The sequence below is a fragment of the Astyanax mexicanus genome, chromosome 12 (genome assembly GCF_023375975.1).
Source record: "Astyanax mexicanus isolate ESR-SI-001 chromosome 12, AstMex3_surface, whole genome shotgun sequence".
Lineage (NCBI taxonomy): Eukaryota > Metazoa > Chordata > Actinopteri > Characiformes > Acestrorhamphidae > Astyanax > Astyanax mexicanus.
The window spans coordinates 17,821,537-17,836,525 of record NC_064419.1 but is presented as its reverse complement, the minus strand read 5'-3'; the positions used below and the strand labels follow the sequence as shown (position 1 = coordinate 17,836,525).

Genomic DNA, 14,989 nt, shown 5'->3' with positions numbered 1-14,989 from the left:
TGCTTTTTAACATGATTGAACTAAATGTGGTAATTAGAAGCTTAGCTGCTTATGAGCAATTACAGGCAAGTAAGGAAGCAGAGGCTTTCAACAGAGGGTTATTTTTTTTGGAAGAAATTAAGTCCTTTATAAACATATAGTAAAGAATGATCTCTGTAAAACAAAACGTGAAACTGGATTTTATTGTACTGAATTTCATGTCTGTTATGTGGGTACACGTTTAATATTAAAGAAAAAAAGAAACTGTGGTCAGGCACATGGCACACCTGATGAAAACTGAGCTGCCGGGTGGAAACCTCACAAGCTGGAGGGGGTGGAGTAAACCGGGAACGAAAGAATGAGACAGACAGTGTGTGTGTGAATGTGTGTGTCTATGTATGTGTGTATGTGTCTAGGAGTGACAGAGTGTGAGTAAGCGAGAGAGAGAGAGAGAGAGAGAGGGCGGAGAGGGCTGAAGCCCAAGGGTTGGTGGTGGAGGTAGGGGTAAGGGAATGGGAGGTGGTGTTCATGGTGGTGGTGGTGGGGTGTCAGTGGCTGTGAGCCCAACCAAAAAGGGGAGGGTTCAAATGTAAAGATATTTAAGATGGGTCCGCAGCAGGCCTTCAGTCAGGAGAGAGCAAAGGCCCAGGAAAGAGCTGAAAGAACCAAACCATCAAGAACCTCTTCAAAGAATCTGCAGAAGAACATCTTCCATCTACCTTCTACCTTCACTACTCACTTCCAACCAGCGCTTCAGGACCACCAGTGCAGACCAGACCAAAGAAAGAAGCCACAAGAGGACCAAAACCAGAAAAGCCACCAGGACCAGCACAAGTTATCTGTCCACTTGATCCGAAACAATGCGAAGAGCAATGTTCAGAACGGCGCTCATCTCCATCTCACTCTTCTATCTTTTATCGACAAGCCAAACGTGGGCTGAAAAGCGCCCGGCTCCTCCGAAAACGTCAAAGACACAGTGCTGCGACGAGGTGCGCTCCTTGAAAGTGCAGGTGGCCAACCTGACCAGCCTGGTGGAGGACTTGACGAAAAAGCAAGACTCAGACTTGATGAAACTGGTGAGGCAAGTGATGGATCTGGAGAAGCGTAACCAGCAGCAGGAGGCCCGGGTGACGGAGGCAGAGAGCAAATACTCTGAAATCCACAACCGTGTGGAGATCATGCAGCTTCAAGGCGCACAATCTGCTACACACACTACTTCAGGTAAGGAAAAGCAAAAACTGTGGTAATCTATGGTTAAATTAAAGGGAATTTTCCTTTGAAGTTCTAAAAGTAAGGGTAAGGGTTTGAATGAATGTGTTTCCCCTTTTTTCTCCACATCTCCACATGTGTCCTGGCTATCCACACCCTCCAGGGTCATGGGTCACATATGCAGGCTGTTGACATTTGTCCCAGCCTTTGGCCTCTTTGGTCATTTTGGTCACTGGAGAAGCTTCAAAGAGTGAGCTCAAGGTGACCATGCCTTTACATATATATATATATATAGCTCTGCAAATTGATTTATTCTACAAATCAAGAGCCCAAAATTGGACATATTGCTTGGAAAGGTTCATAGGGTTTAGGAACAATTCTACAGAAGATCAAGTTGGCAACTCGCGCAACTTTCTCAAAAAAGTCAATATCCCTAGCTTCATGTTTTCACAGTGGGCTAAATGGTTTCTCGCTCCACAGCCCACAGCCCCCCCCCCCAGATCAACAGACCATGGGAACTGAGCTCTGACTGGCTTGGATTTCCCTTTGTTTCTTTTACACTTCTGCTTCATTCAGTAGTTCTCCCGCTGAGACGTTGCATCCAAAACCACAGAGTGATCTGGCTTTTGAAGAAGAAATGAAAACCAAACTGCGGAACACGTCGCAGAGCTTTCCAATATTTTCCAAATATTCAATCTGGAAGCTCTTTAAGAGATGCAGCACAAAGCTTAACCACCCAGTCAGAACATGCCTGCTCATTAAATCAAAGAAATGTGTGAAGCTTTTCTGCAGTGATGTAATGCAAAAGTCCTTCAGTTCCATTGAATAATAAAAATATGCAGTTCCTTCACACTAATGTGAGGTTTATATGTAGATATTTAGTCACACATGAAGTTCCCACTTACAAACACTTAAAATATTTCCAGCGTGAAAAACAATAATTAACTGAGGGGCTCTCAGGATTTTTAGGGCTGGTTCAGCTGTGATCAGCAGGTGATGACAGTGTGTGAGCATGTCTCACTATTCAAGACAGCCCATAATTTGCACGTGTAACTTCTGACAAGGATGTCAATTGAAAGAAAACAGAGCCTAGACCATCAAAACTTGCCCATGTGAAGAATAGCCAGCTTTGCTAGACTATTAATCTTTCAAACATAAGCAGGCAAAGCATCCTAATATAAAACGTTATATTTTAGTACCCTATTAGCCGCTGTCTGGCTGGTTTTCCGTTATGCCTCTAGTCCAATTGAGCACAGTGGAGCTTTGTTAAGAATTATATTGGCTTTGCTGCAAAGCCAAGAGGCTCAATCCAGTGTCCTTCTAGGTTCTTAGACAAACCAGTCAATTATGTTAATTTCCTTGCTGCAATTCCCAAGTTCAGGGAATATTGCTCAATTAGTTGCCAACGACCGCCATGACCAATTTCCTGACTTCCCCACTCGAGGCAAAGTCTTGCTTCCTTATCCAGATGCTCCTTGCTTTCTGGTGAGCTATACATTCAAAGTCTAAAAGTTTATTTATTATCTCTTCCAGATGCCATCTACGACTGTGCATCCCTGTACAACAGAAATTACCGAATCTCTGGAGAGTACAAGCTGCCCAAAGATGAGTTCCTGGGAACACCTGAACTGGATGTAAGTTGGAGAATCTTTTAAGAGGCTCTAAATTGATTAAGCACTGCCTTATCAAATAATGTAAGCATAAATGAACACATCATCCATATATCTGTTGTTGCATTTAGGTCTATTGCGATATGGAGAAGAACGGAGGTGGCTGGACCATCATCCAGAGGCGCAGGGTTGGCCTGACCAGCTTCGACCGAGACTGGAAGCAGTACAGGAACGGTTTCGGAACAATCCGTGGGGACTTCTGGCTCGGCAACGAACACATCTTCCGTCTGACCAGGCAGCCAACAGTGCTCAGGATAGAGCTGGAGGTAAGAATGTTTCAAAAGTGTGACAATCCTTGAAGTCTTTCATTATGTTCCATTGGCTAAACACCACTGTTTTATTGCAAATTCCAGGACTGGGAAGGTGCGATCCGCTATGCAGAGTATGGCTTCTTCACACTGAGCAATGAGCTCAACAGCTACAAGCTCCTTATCGCCAACTACAGTGGCAACGCTGGTGACTCGCTCCGCTACCACAACAACACCAACTTCAGCACCAAGAACAAGGACAATGACAAGTGTGTGGATGACTGTGCTCAACTTCGCAAAGGTAAGAAACTTGTTCAAAAACTCCAAATAATCCTTGCCACAACTTAGACGGAAACATACCTACTATATTTACCTTAACTGTACCTCATTCGTCTTTCCCGCAGGTGGCTACTGGTACAACTGCTGCACTGACTCAAACCTGAACGGTGTGTTCTACCGCTACGGGTCACACACCAAGAGCAGTGATGGCATCACCTGGTACGGCATGCATGGACCAAACTACTCCCTCAAACGGGTAGAGATGAAGATACGACCCCAGAACTTCACTCCTTAAAGACTATCAAAATTAAAAATAAACACCCCGGCTTGACATAACCACCTACAAACCACGTGCAGCACACACTAATTCATGCATCTGTACTTAGAAAAACATTTCTATGCAATCGTATTTCAGAGAGTTTCTGGACTGAATGTGTGACGAGTATGTATGATTGTAAATTGTAGTTGTCTTGATATTTATCTCAAATATTTTATTTTCTTTATGCTTTTGTGCCACTAACTGATGAGGTAACCAAGGACTTTGCTCTTGTCTTATTTTTGGCATCAGTTAGAAAACAACAGAACATATTTTTCAGAAGAAAGCCATTCACAAAAGGTGCCTTCATTTACTCCAAGATGAGTTGGGTTTTATTATTAGAATGCAATTTACCACCTTTGACAGATTTTAGTATGTTCACAAATAGAGTACACTGAATTGTGTAAATGTAAAATGTGTACAGTTCTATATATACCAATGAATGATGAATTAAATTGTCTTTTTAAAAATGCCTTGTTTTGTCATACTTATTGGTTTAAAAAGGAAAATAATCCTCCATCAATATTGGTGTGGAAGTTGGGGTTAAAGAAAACTGATATATCTAAATATTGCAACATTGAGTATCAAAAACAGTATCATTTGTTAATTAAGTTTCATGTAAAGACAGGTGCCAAACAGTGGTTTAGAGTTGTTTTTGAACTCGACCTCTAGATAGAAGTTAGGTATTCTTCAGATCCCACTGTTCTGACTGCATAAGCAGTACAAATGTACATATTTGAAGTTTTTTATATTACTATCATTTTATTACCTTGTTTACAGTGTCACAATATATAACATATTAATTCATAACCCCTGTATTGCCCCTGCGAGTTCTTGCCAATGCTCAGCCCTAACAAAAGCTCCTGACTCTTAAGTTTCACATCACTCCGTTTTACAAAAATCCTAAACAACAAACCCCAACTCCTTAGAACCCCTTCTAAGTACAATGGCCTGGTGTTTACAGCAATCCAGAAGTAAAATTACAGACAAATTGCCGAAAACTAGGGGTCTTTTCACAAATATATTGTACTCACAGTGTCAATCACTGTGTTTTCTTTCTTTTTATGATTTTTTTACACTGTAAATCTATACGGAACATGTAGAATTATTTAGTAAACAAAAAGTGTTCAACAAGAATATGTTTTATACTAATACTCTGGATTCTTCTAAGTAGCTACATTTGTCTTTGCAGACAGATCTGCACACTCTTGGTATTTTAATCTCAGTGGTTTTATGAGGGAGAGTCACCTGGAATAGTTTTCTATGAATATGAAGCTCCAGCTCATCCCAAATCACCTCAAATCACCATCTCAGTGGATTAGGTTTAGGTCAGGGGATTGTGCAGGCCAAACAAAATCAGCCTATTGCTATTGGCCTGGAAGCACTTGACTCTTAGGTTTCACGTCACACTGTTAGGCAACGACCCAAAACAACGACCCGTAACCAATCATGACTCATTGAGACCCATTACCAAATCCCTCCTACACAAGGTCCATAATATTAGTTGCAATCCAGAACCTAAAAACATTGACCATATGTATGTTAGATTAGACAAAAATGTATATAGTTCTGTTAGAATTTTGATTAAAAATCACTTAACGATAAAGTATGTAATAAAATTAGTATTTTAATAGCATATTTTAAGGGCATGTTCACACCTGTAGTTGGTTTCTATGATCCAGATCAGTTGATGATTTATTTTTTTACTTGGAGCATTTTCTCCTTTTGTTTGGTTTGGTTTCACACAGGCACAAACCTAAATGCACCAAAATACACACCAATTAACTTCATAAGCCCATTGTGCTCTCTGAGCAAGAAAGTAAATAAAGCAAGAAGATTCTGTGTTCCAGGGCGTATATTTCTGCAGTGTAAAGCTGCTTTAACACAGAACGCTGAAATGCTGCGCTTTCAAACACAGTGTTTTGATGTGCAGTGCAGATCTACACATAATAAACAGTCGTTCAGCTCTAAGTAGTGAATGCAGCACAGACCGGGTGTGTAAACAGCATGGAAAACAGACAGAGTTTGTTCATAGCTGTAGTAATTAGCATTATCTGGCTAACATATCAGATTTAACGGAACCTTATCAGCAGTTTAGCTTAAATAAAACTAATAAAAGAAGTCAATTTGATAGTTGATAATTGAGACTGGATCACGTTCTCACTACAAACGAACCGCTACAGAGTTCATTTGGGTCCAGATCAAGACCAATTAGAGAAGGTGACTACAACTTTCACACCTGGTTAATTGAACTGCACTAAGAGTAAAAATGAACCAGAGTCCGTTTTACCAGACCAAATAGTTCTGGTCTGAAATCACGCTAAGAATCTGATGCTACTAATCCATTTTGACCCTGTGAACACTTGCCCTACCAGTACAACTGTAAAATCTCCTGTTCCCTCCTCTTTCCAACTCTAAAAAAGATAATTATGGAGTAGGATGGTAAGTTATGTTTAAAATTTTGAGTAAAAAATAAAAAAATAAACCACTTGTTGCCACATAAGAAAATATGTATATTCTATCCCACACAACAACTGTATTTCTGTCTATGCAGAGATGAATTTGACTGATCAGACTACAATACAGATACTTGTCACATGAAGTGACAAAGTGTAAATGTTAAAATGTTAAATATTATACAACAAAAAATGTCTTTAAATATTCTGCTGTTACTTTTTACGAAACTGCCCACCCCTGTGTAAAACTGATCAGTTTGTGAGACTCCTGGTCTGGCTAAATTCCCACGACTACACAGCCTGGCTGCTCGTTTATGCTAAGGGCCATAAAAACCAATGTGTCACAAGGTCACTGGCAAGCAGGGGAAACGTTGCGAGACAATGCAGTGTTTAGTTTCACATACATCTTACACATACACCAGTCTGCTGTCAGGTAGTGCCTTCTGAATTCCTCAACAAAAAAATACAAAAGACTATAGAGTGGACAATAAGGCCCTAAAATAACATCACACAATTTTAGGGTTGTTTTTGCCATAATAAGATTGTTGTTGTTGTTGTTGTTGTTGGTGATATGACAAAACGCTAAATATGTCTTTGATTAATAAAGTTAAACTTTTATATAGTATAACATTGTCAAACATTTAGTATATATATGGACATGACTTTAATCACTTTTGCTGACCTCAATTTTACTTTTTGTGTTTACTTAACAAAAAGAAACCATTAACATGAATGACCTGAAATTTTGATTTGTCTAAAAACAGCATTTAGATTTAATTTATATTACATTCCTATGTCTATTGTAATAATTTCTGCCATATTATTATTTTATTATAATTCTTTTTAAGAATTACAGTTTTGTTTACTTAATTAGAAGGGAAACATGGCGACACCCTTGTTCCTTATTATTGTCGCTTAAAATGCGCCTATTAATCCGGTGCGCCTTGTGTATGAAAACAGTGCACCTTATAATGGTATATGGTATGTCTTTTACACTGTGTATTCAGTCACCTTCCCAAAAGTTGATTTTTTTTTCTTTCTCCTAAATAATCTCTTCATAATGCTGTGGTTAAATCGGCTACAGACCAAGTGTGTGACCTACGGTAATTTATTATGCCTAGTCAAAATTAAATTGATTTAGGCAATTTTATTAGCTTTCCATGATGGCATCTTCCTTCACTAAAGTAATTCCCACGATTCAGTCATTAACTGGTAACTAATGAGAATTTTACTGAAACATAAAGTTTACTTTTTTTAATTAATAAAGGCTATACATTTTGCATAGCTTGTTATTCTTTTGTTAAATCTTTTTTTGTCTGCATAGCTTAGTTCTATAAAACTAGCTAGAATTGCTTCACAATTTGTGGCTGATAAAATTTTAAGATATTAACTGTTTTCTGTTTTTTTTTTAACCAATCATTTTAAAATGTTGAATTAAAATTGTTTCTGGTTGGTTCTACTGCTTGACTATATGAAAAATTTCTTAAATCATTGCTAATTGTAAATAGTCATTACACTATTACGGTTTTTGGCTTTCCTTAAATAAGTGAAATAATGAGGCATTATATTAGGAAGGTATAGAAATTAAGAAATATATTGTGATGGATACAATTTTGGCCATATCGTCCAGCCCTATTCTATACAAAAGTAATACTGGAAAAAATTACCAGGAAAAGACTTCACAGAAGTCTGTATCTCCACGTACAGATAACCAAAGAAAGCCTGGAGGGAACAAAGCAATTGAATGAGGTAACTTACAGAAATACCACCCGCCTTCCCGTCATTCTACACATAAGCTGCCTACGTTCCATAAACACTGTTCAGCCTTAGTATAGCCAGTGGATGTTCTGTGGAATCCCAAGGGGAGGTGGGGGGGGGGGGGGGGGGGGTCCACATGAGGTCACAGAAAAAAGGAACAGTGTGCCCTGGCCTGACCTTTCACTGGCACATGTTCAGTGTTTCATGTAAGACACACTCTGTTTCTCTAAGCCATTCATCAGAGTCTCTGTAAAGAGTTCTGATGCTTGCTCATTTAGTGGTCAGTTATAAAAAAGAGCCCCGCCTTGCCTCAACCTTATTAATCAGGCCCTCATTAAAACGTCTTCATTTGTGGTTCCGGTTACAATCGTGTTTAAATGTAATAGGTTACATTCTTCAGAGTCTGCTGAGCAGAAAGCGCTACCCTGTGAATTCAGTAAAGCTACACTCGCTGATGAGCACATACAAGTGCTTTACTACTATGGAAACACGGCTGTTTGTGATGCTGAACATGGGGGGAACGGAGTGTTCCCCATATCAAATGGGACAATTTTCCAACTCAAAAGAGCTTAAAAGGCTTGTGGGTTTTTGGTGTACTTTATAAACATCACAGTTAATTAAGAGAGACTTTAAATTAATGTCTGTACTGATTAGCTTTAGTGTAGCTTTAATTACTGCAGCATTAAAAAAATGAAGCTTAGACGCACAATGATTGTGCAGCTCAAGTGATTCCCAATTCAGGAAGTCGCTAAGCAGATGATGAGCTTTTCTTTGTAGCCAGTACAATTAATTTGTTTTTGTTGTTTAGTACTTCATTTGGTGTCACTGGGTGGTTGTTAGTTGTGTTTAAAGGGTGCTGCAGTGTTGCTTATATGGTTTTTATGGTATGGCACTTCTAAGTAGTTGGCAGGGTCTTGTAAGGGGGTTGTAAAACAGTTGCTATGGTATCCCTAGGTGCTTGTTACAGTGTCCCAAGTGGTTGCTCAGGTACTGCACATTGGTTGCAGTGGTACACCATGTAATTGTCCATGTGTTACTGGAGTATTTGTATCAAAATAAAAAAAAAGAAGCAGAAACATAAAAGAAAAATATCAATAGTCAGAAGCAGATCAATCAGGAGAAGAAGCAACAGACAAAAAAGAAAAAAAAAAACAGAAAAATAAAGAAGAAAATGAGAAGCAAAAAAGAAGGATATAAAGCAGAAGAAGGAGATAAAGCGTAAGTGGGAGAAAGGGAATAAGAAAAAAATGAGCAGATGAATCAGAAAAAAGAAGAGAAGATGAAAGAATAAGGAAAATGTAGAAAAAAGCAAGAACAAGAAAAAGAAGAAGAAGGTGTAAAAAGCAGAAAAAGCAGAGGAAGTATCAGACGAAGAAGAAAAAGAAGAAGAAGGAAAAGAAGAAAAAGATAGATAAGAAGCAAAGGATGGGGAAGAAGATAAAGCACATGAAGCTATTAAAGCATGGAAATAACCTGTAGATAAAAAGGAAATAGAAGAAGAAGAAGGTGTAAAAAAGAGAAAAAGCAGATGAAGTATCTGAAGAAGAAGAAGAAGAAGAAGAAGATGGAGAAGAAGCAAAACATAGATAATAATAATAATAAGAAGAAGAAGAAGAAGAAGAAGAAGAAGGTGTAAAAAGCAGAACAGGCAGAGGAAGTATCAGAAGAAGAAGAAGCAAAAGATAGATAAGAAGCAAAAGATGGGGAAGAAGATAAAGCATATGAAGCTATTAAAGCATGGAAATAACCAGTAGGAAAAAAGGAAGTAGAAGAAGAAGAAGAAGATGGAGAAGAAGAAAACAGATAAGAAGAAGAAGAAAAAGAAGAAGAAGAAGAAGAAGAAGGATCGGCAGGCGAGAAGAAAAGAAGAATCTCTAGAATACAAATAAAAAGGAAAAGCAGAGGCAAAAGAACAAAGGGGAAGAATCAACAGAAGAAGAAGAAGAAAATGGAGAAGAAGAAAACATAGATAAGAAGAAGAAGAAGAAGAAGAAGAAGGATTGGCAGGCGAGAAGAAAAGAAGAATCTCTAGAATACAAATAAAAAGGAAAAGCAGAAGCAAAAGAACAAAGGGGAAGAATCAACAGAAGAAGAAGAAGAAGAAGAAGAAGAAGAAGAAAGTGTAAAAAAGCAGAAAAAGCAGAGGAAGTATCGGCAAAAGCAGAAAAAGCAGAGGAAGTATCGGCAAAATCAGAAAAAGCAGAGGAAGTATTGGCAAAAGCAGAAAAGGCAGAGGAAGTATCGGCAAAAGCAGAAAAAGCAGAGGAAGTATCAGCCAAAGCTGAAAAAGCAGAGGAAGTATCAGCCAAAGCTGAAAAAGCAGAGGAAGTATCAGCAGAAGAAGAAGCAAGAAAGAAAAAGAACAAGAAGAAGAATATAATATGAAAGATATCTAATAGATATGAATGTATCTAATATAGAACACTGATATGAATCACAATTTCAGTTTTAAGAAATCACCATCAGTTCAATTCAGAGTAATCGTCTGTTAGTTCAGGTTTCCGTCCTCCACCACACTAGCAGTCAGAAGCGTCAGTAACAGTCAGCAGGCTGGTAGCGCTCTGTTTAAGTAGTGTTTTTGTGTGCATGCCTGAGTTTATTTGGAACCTAATTTTTAGGTGTCCAGGCACTTCTTCAGAGACGCATTTCTCCCCAACACATGGACTTAGTTAAAGACGCTCACTAAAGACAAACACACACACTCCAAATCACGCAACTGTATCAGAACTTAAACCAGCAAACGAAACAGAAATCAAATCCTGCTGCTTTCTCAAAGCACATTCCACTCATGACTAAATGCTGTAAAATTATCACTGTTTTAGGAGGGCCCGGTCACTCATTAAATACCAGATCCATAAAAATAGATATTACACATAATTCCTGCTTCGTAGCATGAACACAATCAACTCTGAACAAACTGCCGGCCACGGCATATCCTTATTTCTGTCATAATCACTCACGTTTATGATCTCTTGGACTGTACATCAGTGAATGAGCCTCAGGAGAAGGTTATGCCTAGACCCATTGTAACCTTCCTGAGGTCCAGCTTCCATTCCACGTTTCAGCCAATCCTGGCCCCTCTTCCACACTTGGTAGCCAAGCTGCTGTCTGCTACTGTCATCAGAGGCCTCATGTGGCCTCATCTCCAGCAGAAAAACCTCAGTATTCATGGCAACAAGGCTTCAAAAGGAAGATCACATCAGCTCATCAACTCTTCCAGACTCGTATGATGTCCAACGTTCTAAAAGCATCACTTGTCATATCAAAAACTGAACCCTCCTCTTTAACCCTCCTATTATGTTCCGGGTCAATTTGACCCGTTTTAAAGTTTAAAGATCTAGGAAAAATAAAAAGTTAAAAGTATTTTATCACTATGAAACTTCTTCTGCTTGCCTTAATTAGTGTAATCAACATTTAATATGAAAATAGTTAATCTCACATATTTTTAACCACCCCGTGCAAAAAGTACAAAAAATAAAACAAAATTGCAATGTTATGTTTCAGTGTTATGTAAAAACTATTAGGGGTGTCACGATTCTCTAAATGCTCGATTCGACTGTATTTCCGATTTTAATGTCATGATTCGATTCGATTCCCAATTTTATTTATTTATTTATTTTTTTTACAGCAGAGAGGCCTATGCCAGTTTTAGATTAGTCTATGGTCATTCATTGGTTTGATTCATCAAATTTACAATGTCTTATTTCAAAAGGTGGGCTTGATATAAGTGATGCAAAGTGATACAAGTGATCTGTAATACACCACATTAGGCACTAATGGTCAAATTTAAATAACTTAATTAAGATATATATGTAATGCCATCTATTGTTTTTTTTGATAGCAACATAAAATAAATAATAAAAGAAATACAGAAACAGTCATGCACAAAATAATAGAAAAGTTAGAGCCTTAAAAAACAGAACTCTATCCTACTATAACAGTTAAACATGAAAAATAAGACTTAAAGACTTTTTTGGTCCCTGAGAATGACAAGTTTTTTTCTTTAACAAAGATATAATATTAACTTTATCTGAGAGAAAGATGCTCCTTAAGATACCAAAACTATTAACATATTTGAGGCTAGACAAAACAACTGTTATTTTTCTATTTTCAAGTTTTTCTTTAAGAAGATGAGAATGTCCACATTCTCTGCAGAAAGGGCTGCTCTTTGAGCAGTCACAATGTCCGCGGCGTCGGCTACAGTGTGCTGCGTCATTTGCATAGCTCGCGTTGCTTGCGTAGCTTAGAGGGAGGGAGCGTCGATCCTCTTTTTGACTTCGAGGCTCGAGACCATGACATAATTTTGATCGATTTCAATAAAATACCGAAATTGTGACATCCCTAAAAACTATTGTTTTATATGTTGGTATTTTAAAAGTAATAAAGTAGTAAAACATTTAAAAAGTTTGAACATATACACTACCGTTCAAAAGTTTGGGGTCACTCAAACAATTTTGTGTTTTCCATGAAAAGTCACACTTATTCACCACCATACGTTGTGAAATGAATAGAAAATAGAGTCAAGACATTGACAAGGTTAGAAATAATGATTTGTATTTGAAATAACATTGTTTTTACATCAAACTTTGCTTTCATCAAAGAATCCTCCATTTGCAGCAATTACAGCATTGCACACCTTTGGCATTCTAGCTGTTAATTTGTTGAGGTTAGCTGGAGAAATTGCACCCCACGCTTCTAGAAGCAGCTCCCACAAGTTGGATTGGTTGGATGGGCACTTCTGGCATACCATACGGTCAAGCTGCTCCCACAACTGCTCAATGGGGTTCAGATCTGGTGACTGCGCTGGCCACTCCATTACCAATAGAATACCAGCTGCCTGCTTCTGCTGTAAATAGTTCTTGCACAATTTGGAGGTGTGTTTAAGGTCATTGTCCTGTTGTAGGACGAAATTGGCTCCGATCAGGCGCTGTCCACTGGGTATGGCATGGCGTTGCAAAATGGAGTGATAGCCTTCCTTATTCAGAATCCCTTTTACCCTGTACAAATCTCCCACCTTACCAGCACCAAAGCAACCCCAGACCATCACATTACCTCCACCATGCTTAACAGATGGCGTCAGGCATTCTTCCAGCATCTTTTCATTTGTTCTGCGTCTCACAAACGTTCTTCTTTGTGATCCAAACACCTCAAACTTGGATTCATCCGTCCACAACACTTTTTTCCAGTCTTCCTCTGTCCAATGTCTGTGTTCTTTTGCCCATCTTAATCTTTTTCTTTTATTAGCCAGTCTCAGATATGGCTTTTTCTTTGCCACTCTGCCCTGAAGCCCAAAATCCCGCAGCCACCTCTTCACTGTAGATGTTGACACTGGTGTTTTGCGGGTACTATTTAATGAAGATGCCAGTTGGGGACCTGTGAGGCGTCTGTTTCTCAAACTAGAGACTCTAATGTACTTATCTTCTTGCTTAGTTGTGCAACGTGGCCTCCCACTTCTTTTTCTACTCTGGTTAGAGCCTGTTTGTGCTGTCCTCTGAAGGGAGTAGTACACACCGTTGTAGGAAATCTTCAATTTCTTAGCAATTTCTAGCATGGAATAGCCTTCATTTCTAAGAACAAGAATAGACTGTCGAGTTTCAGATGAAAGTTCTCTTTTTCTGGCCATTTTGAGCGTTTAATTGACCCCACAAATGTGATGCTCCAGAAACTCAATCTGCTCAAAGGAAGGTCAGTTTTGTAGCTTCTGTAATGAGCTAGACTGTTTTCAGGTGTGTGAACATGATTGCACAAGGGTTTTCTAATCATCAATTAGCCTTCTGAGCCAATGAGCAAACACATTGTACCATTAGAACACTGGAGTGATAGTTGCTGGAAATGGGCCTCTATACACCTATGTAGATATTGCACCAAAACCAGACATCTGCAGCTAGAATAGTCATTTACCACATTAGCAATGTACAGAGTGTATTTGTTTAAAGTTAGGACTAGTTTAAAGTTATCTTCATTGAAAAGTACAGTGCTTTTCCTTCAAAAATAAGGACGTTTCAATGTGACCCCAAACTTTTGAACGGTAGTGTATATTTTTTATGAAAAACGAGTGAATTATCCTAATTTAACAATTGCCTGGGAGAGGTATGGAACACCATTATTGGTGTTACTAAATATTGATAGAATAATTAGCAATGGAGTTAGCAAAAAAATATATTTACACTGCTTGTAAGGATTGTTTTGGGGTCAAATTAACCCTGGAACACCACTGCTGTTCCTGACAAATGAACATAATAAGAGGTTTAAGATATGAAATGTCTACACTACAAGTGTACCTCTAAGTTTTCAGACCCCTTTGAAAAGGGGAGCAACATTGGACAGAGAGACAGATAGAGATTTCTACTAATTGTCATCATCAAGGATGTTTGTTAGCCAGCCAACATTACTATTATTTGCTGTGGTGTCGCGATTTTAAGCAACTAATCCAGGTTCAGTTTGGGATCTTATTACAGTTAGATTTGAGTACTCATACAGTGAGCGTTTCAACCCTGCCTTTGCTGTGGAGCAAAACACATCCCCAACTTTTGGTGTGGTGTTCTGGGGAGCCATTGCATACGTCAGTCAGTCACCCCTAGTAGTGATATGAAGCACACTAACAGCTCAGAGTATTATGTACATGACTTCCTGCGGCAACATGTCGTCTCTCATAGTAAGGCTTTTAACTGCCATTTTTCAGCAGTATTATGTTCACCCTTGCACAGCAAGGATTTTCCAGGAATGTTTTCTTCAGACTGCATTACTTCCTTGGCCTGGGTGAATAAGCCTTAGAGGTGCTAAAAAAGCCGATTGTGAGATAGCTAGCTAGCTTTAGCTCACTAGCTTAGACTTAAAAAAAAAAAAAAAAAGAGAAGCCAAATTCGCTTTGTAATTGTTCAGGGTTATGTTGATGATATTCTTCACATTTTTAGAACTGCCAATCCGAAATAAAGAGCAATACTGTTGATACAGAGTTTTTTTTTTTTTTTTTTTTTTTTTTTTTTTATAAAACATAGATTTAGATTCCTTTTGGCTTTAACCATAGACTGTATATAGCTGGACAGAGCATCGTCTCTCAAAAGTAAAGCCACC

At 38.5% G+C, this 14,989-nt stretch overlaps 2 protein-coding genes across 2 annotated transcripts in view; one reads left to right on the top strand and one right to left on the bottom strand.

The window, feature by feature from the left end:
• The window catches only part of mtor (mechanistic target of rapamycin kinase), a 178,630-nt gene that overhangs the window by 95,403 nt on the left and 68,238 nt on the right, over window positions 1-14,989 (bottom strand). The window lies entirely within an intron of this gene.
• On the top strand, window positions 592-3,973 carry angptl7 (angiopoietin-like 7). Its single transcript, XM_007247956.4, has 5 exons — window positions 592-1,200; window positions 2,722-2,822; window positions 2,930-3,124; window positions 3,212-3,407; window positions 3,511-3,973. Exons 1-5 carry the CDS (start codon window positions 840-842, stop codon window positions 3,678-3,680), a joined length of 1,023 nt encoding a protein of 340 aa, XP_007248018.2. The 5' UTR covers window positions 592-839; the 3' UTR covers window positions 3,681-3,973.

Bases quoted from the DNA above. Each gene is read 5' to 3' on its own strand.
- angptl7 (XM_007247956.4), top strand. From the start codon at position 840: ATGCGAAGAGCAATGTTCAGAACGGCGCTCATCTCCATCTCACTCTTC. The intron at 3,125-3,211 runs GTAAGAATGTTT...TGCAAATTCCAG, and splicing joins TGCTCAGGATAGAGCTGGAG to GACTGGGAAGGTGCGATCCG. The intron at 3,408-3,510 runs GTAAGAAACTTG...TCTTTCCCGCAG, and splicing joins CTGTGCTCAACTTCGCAAAG to GTGGCTACTGGTACAACTGC.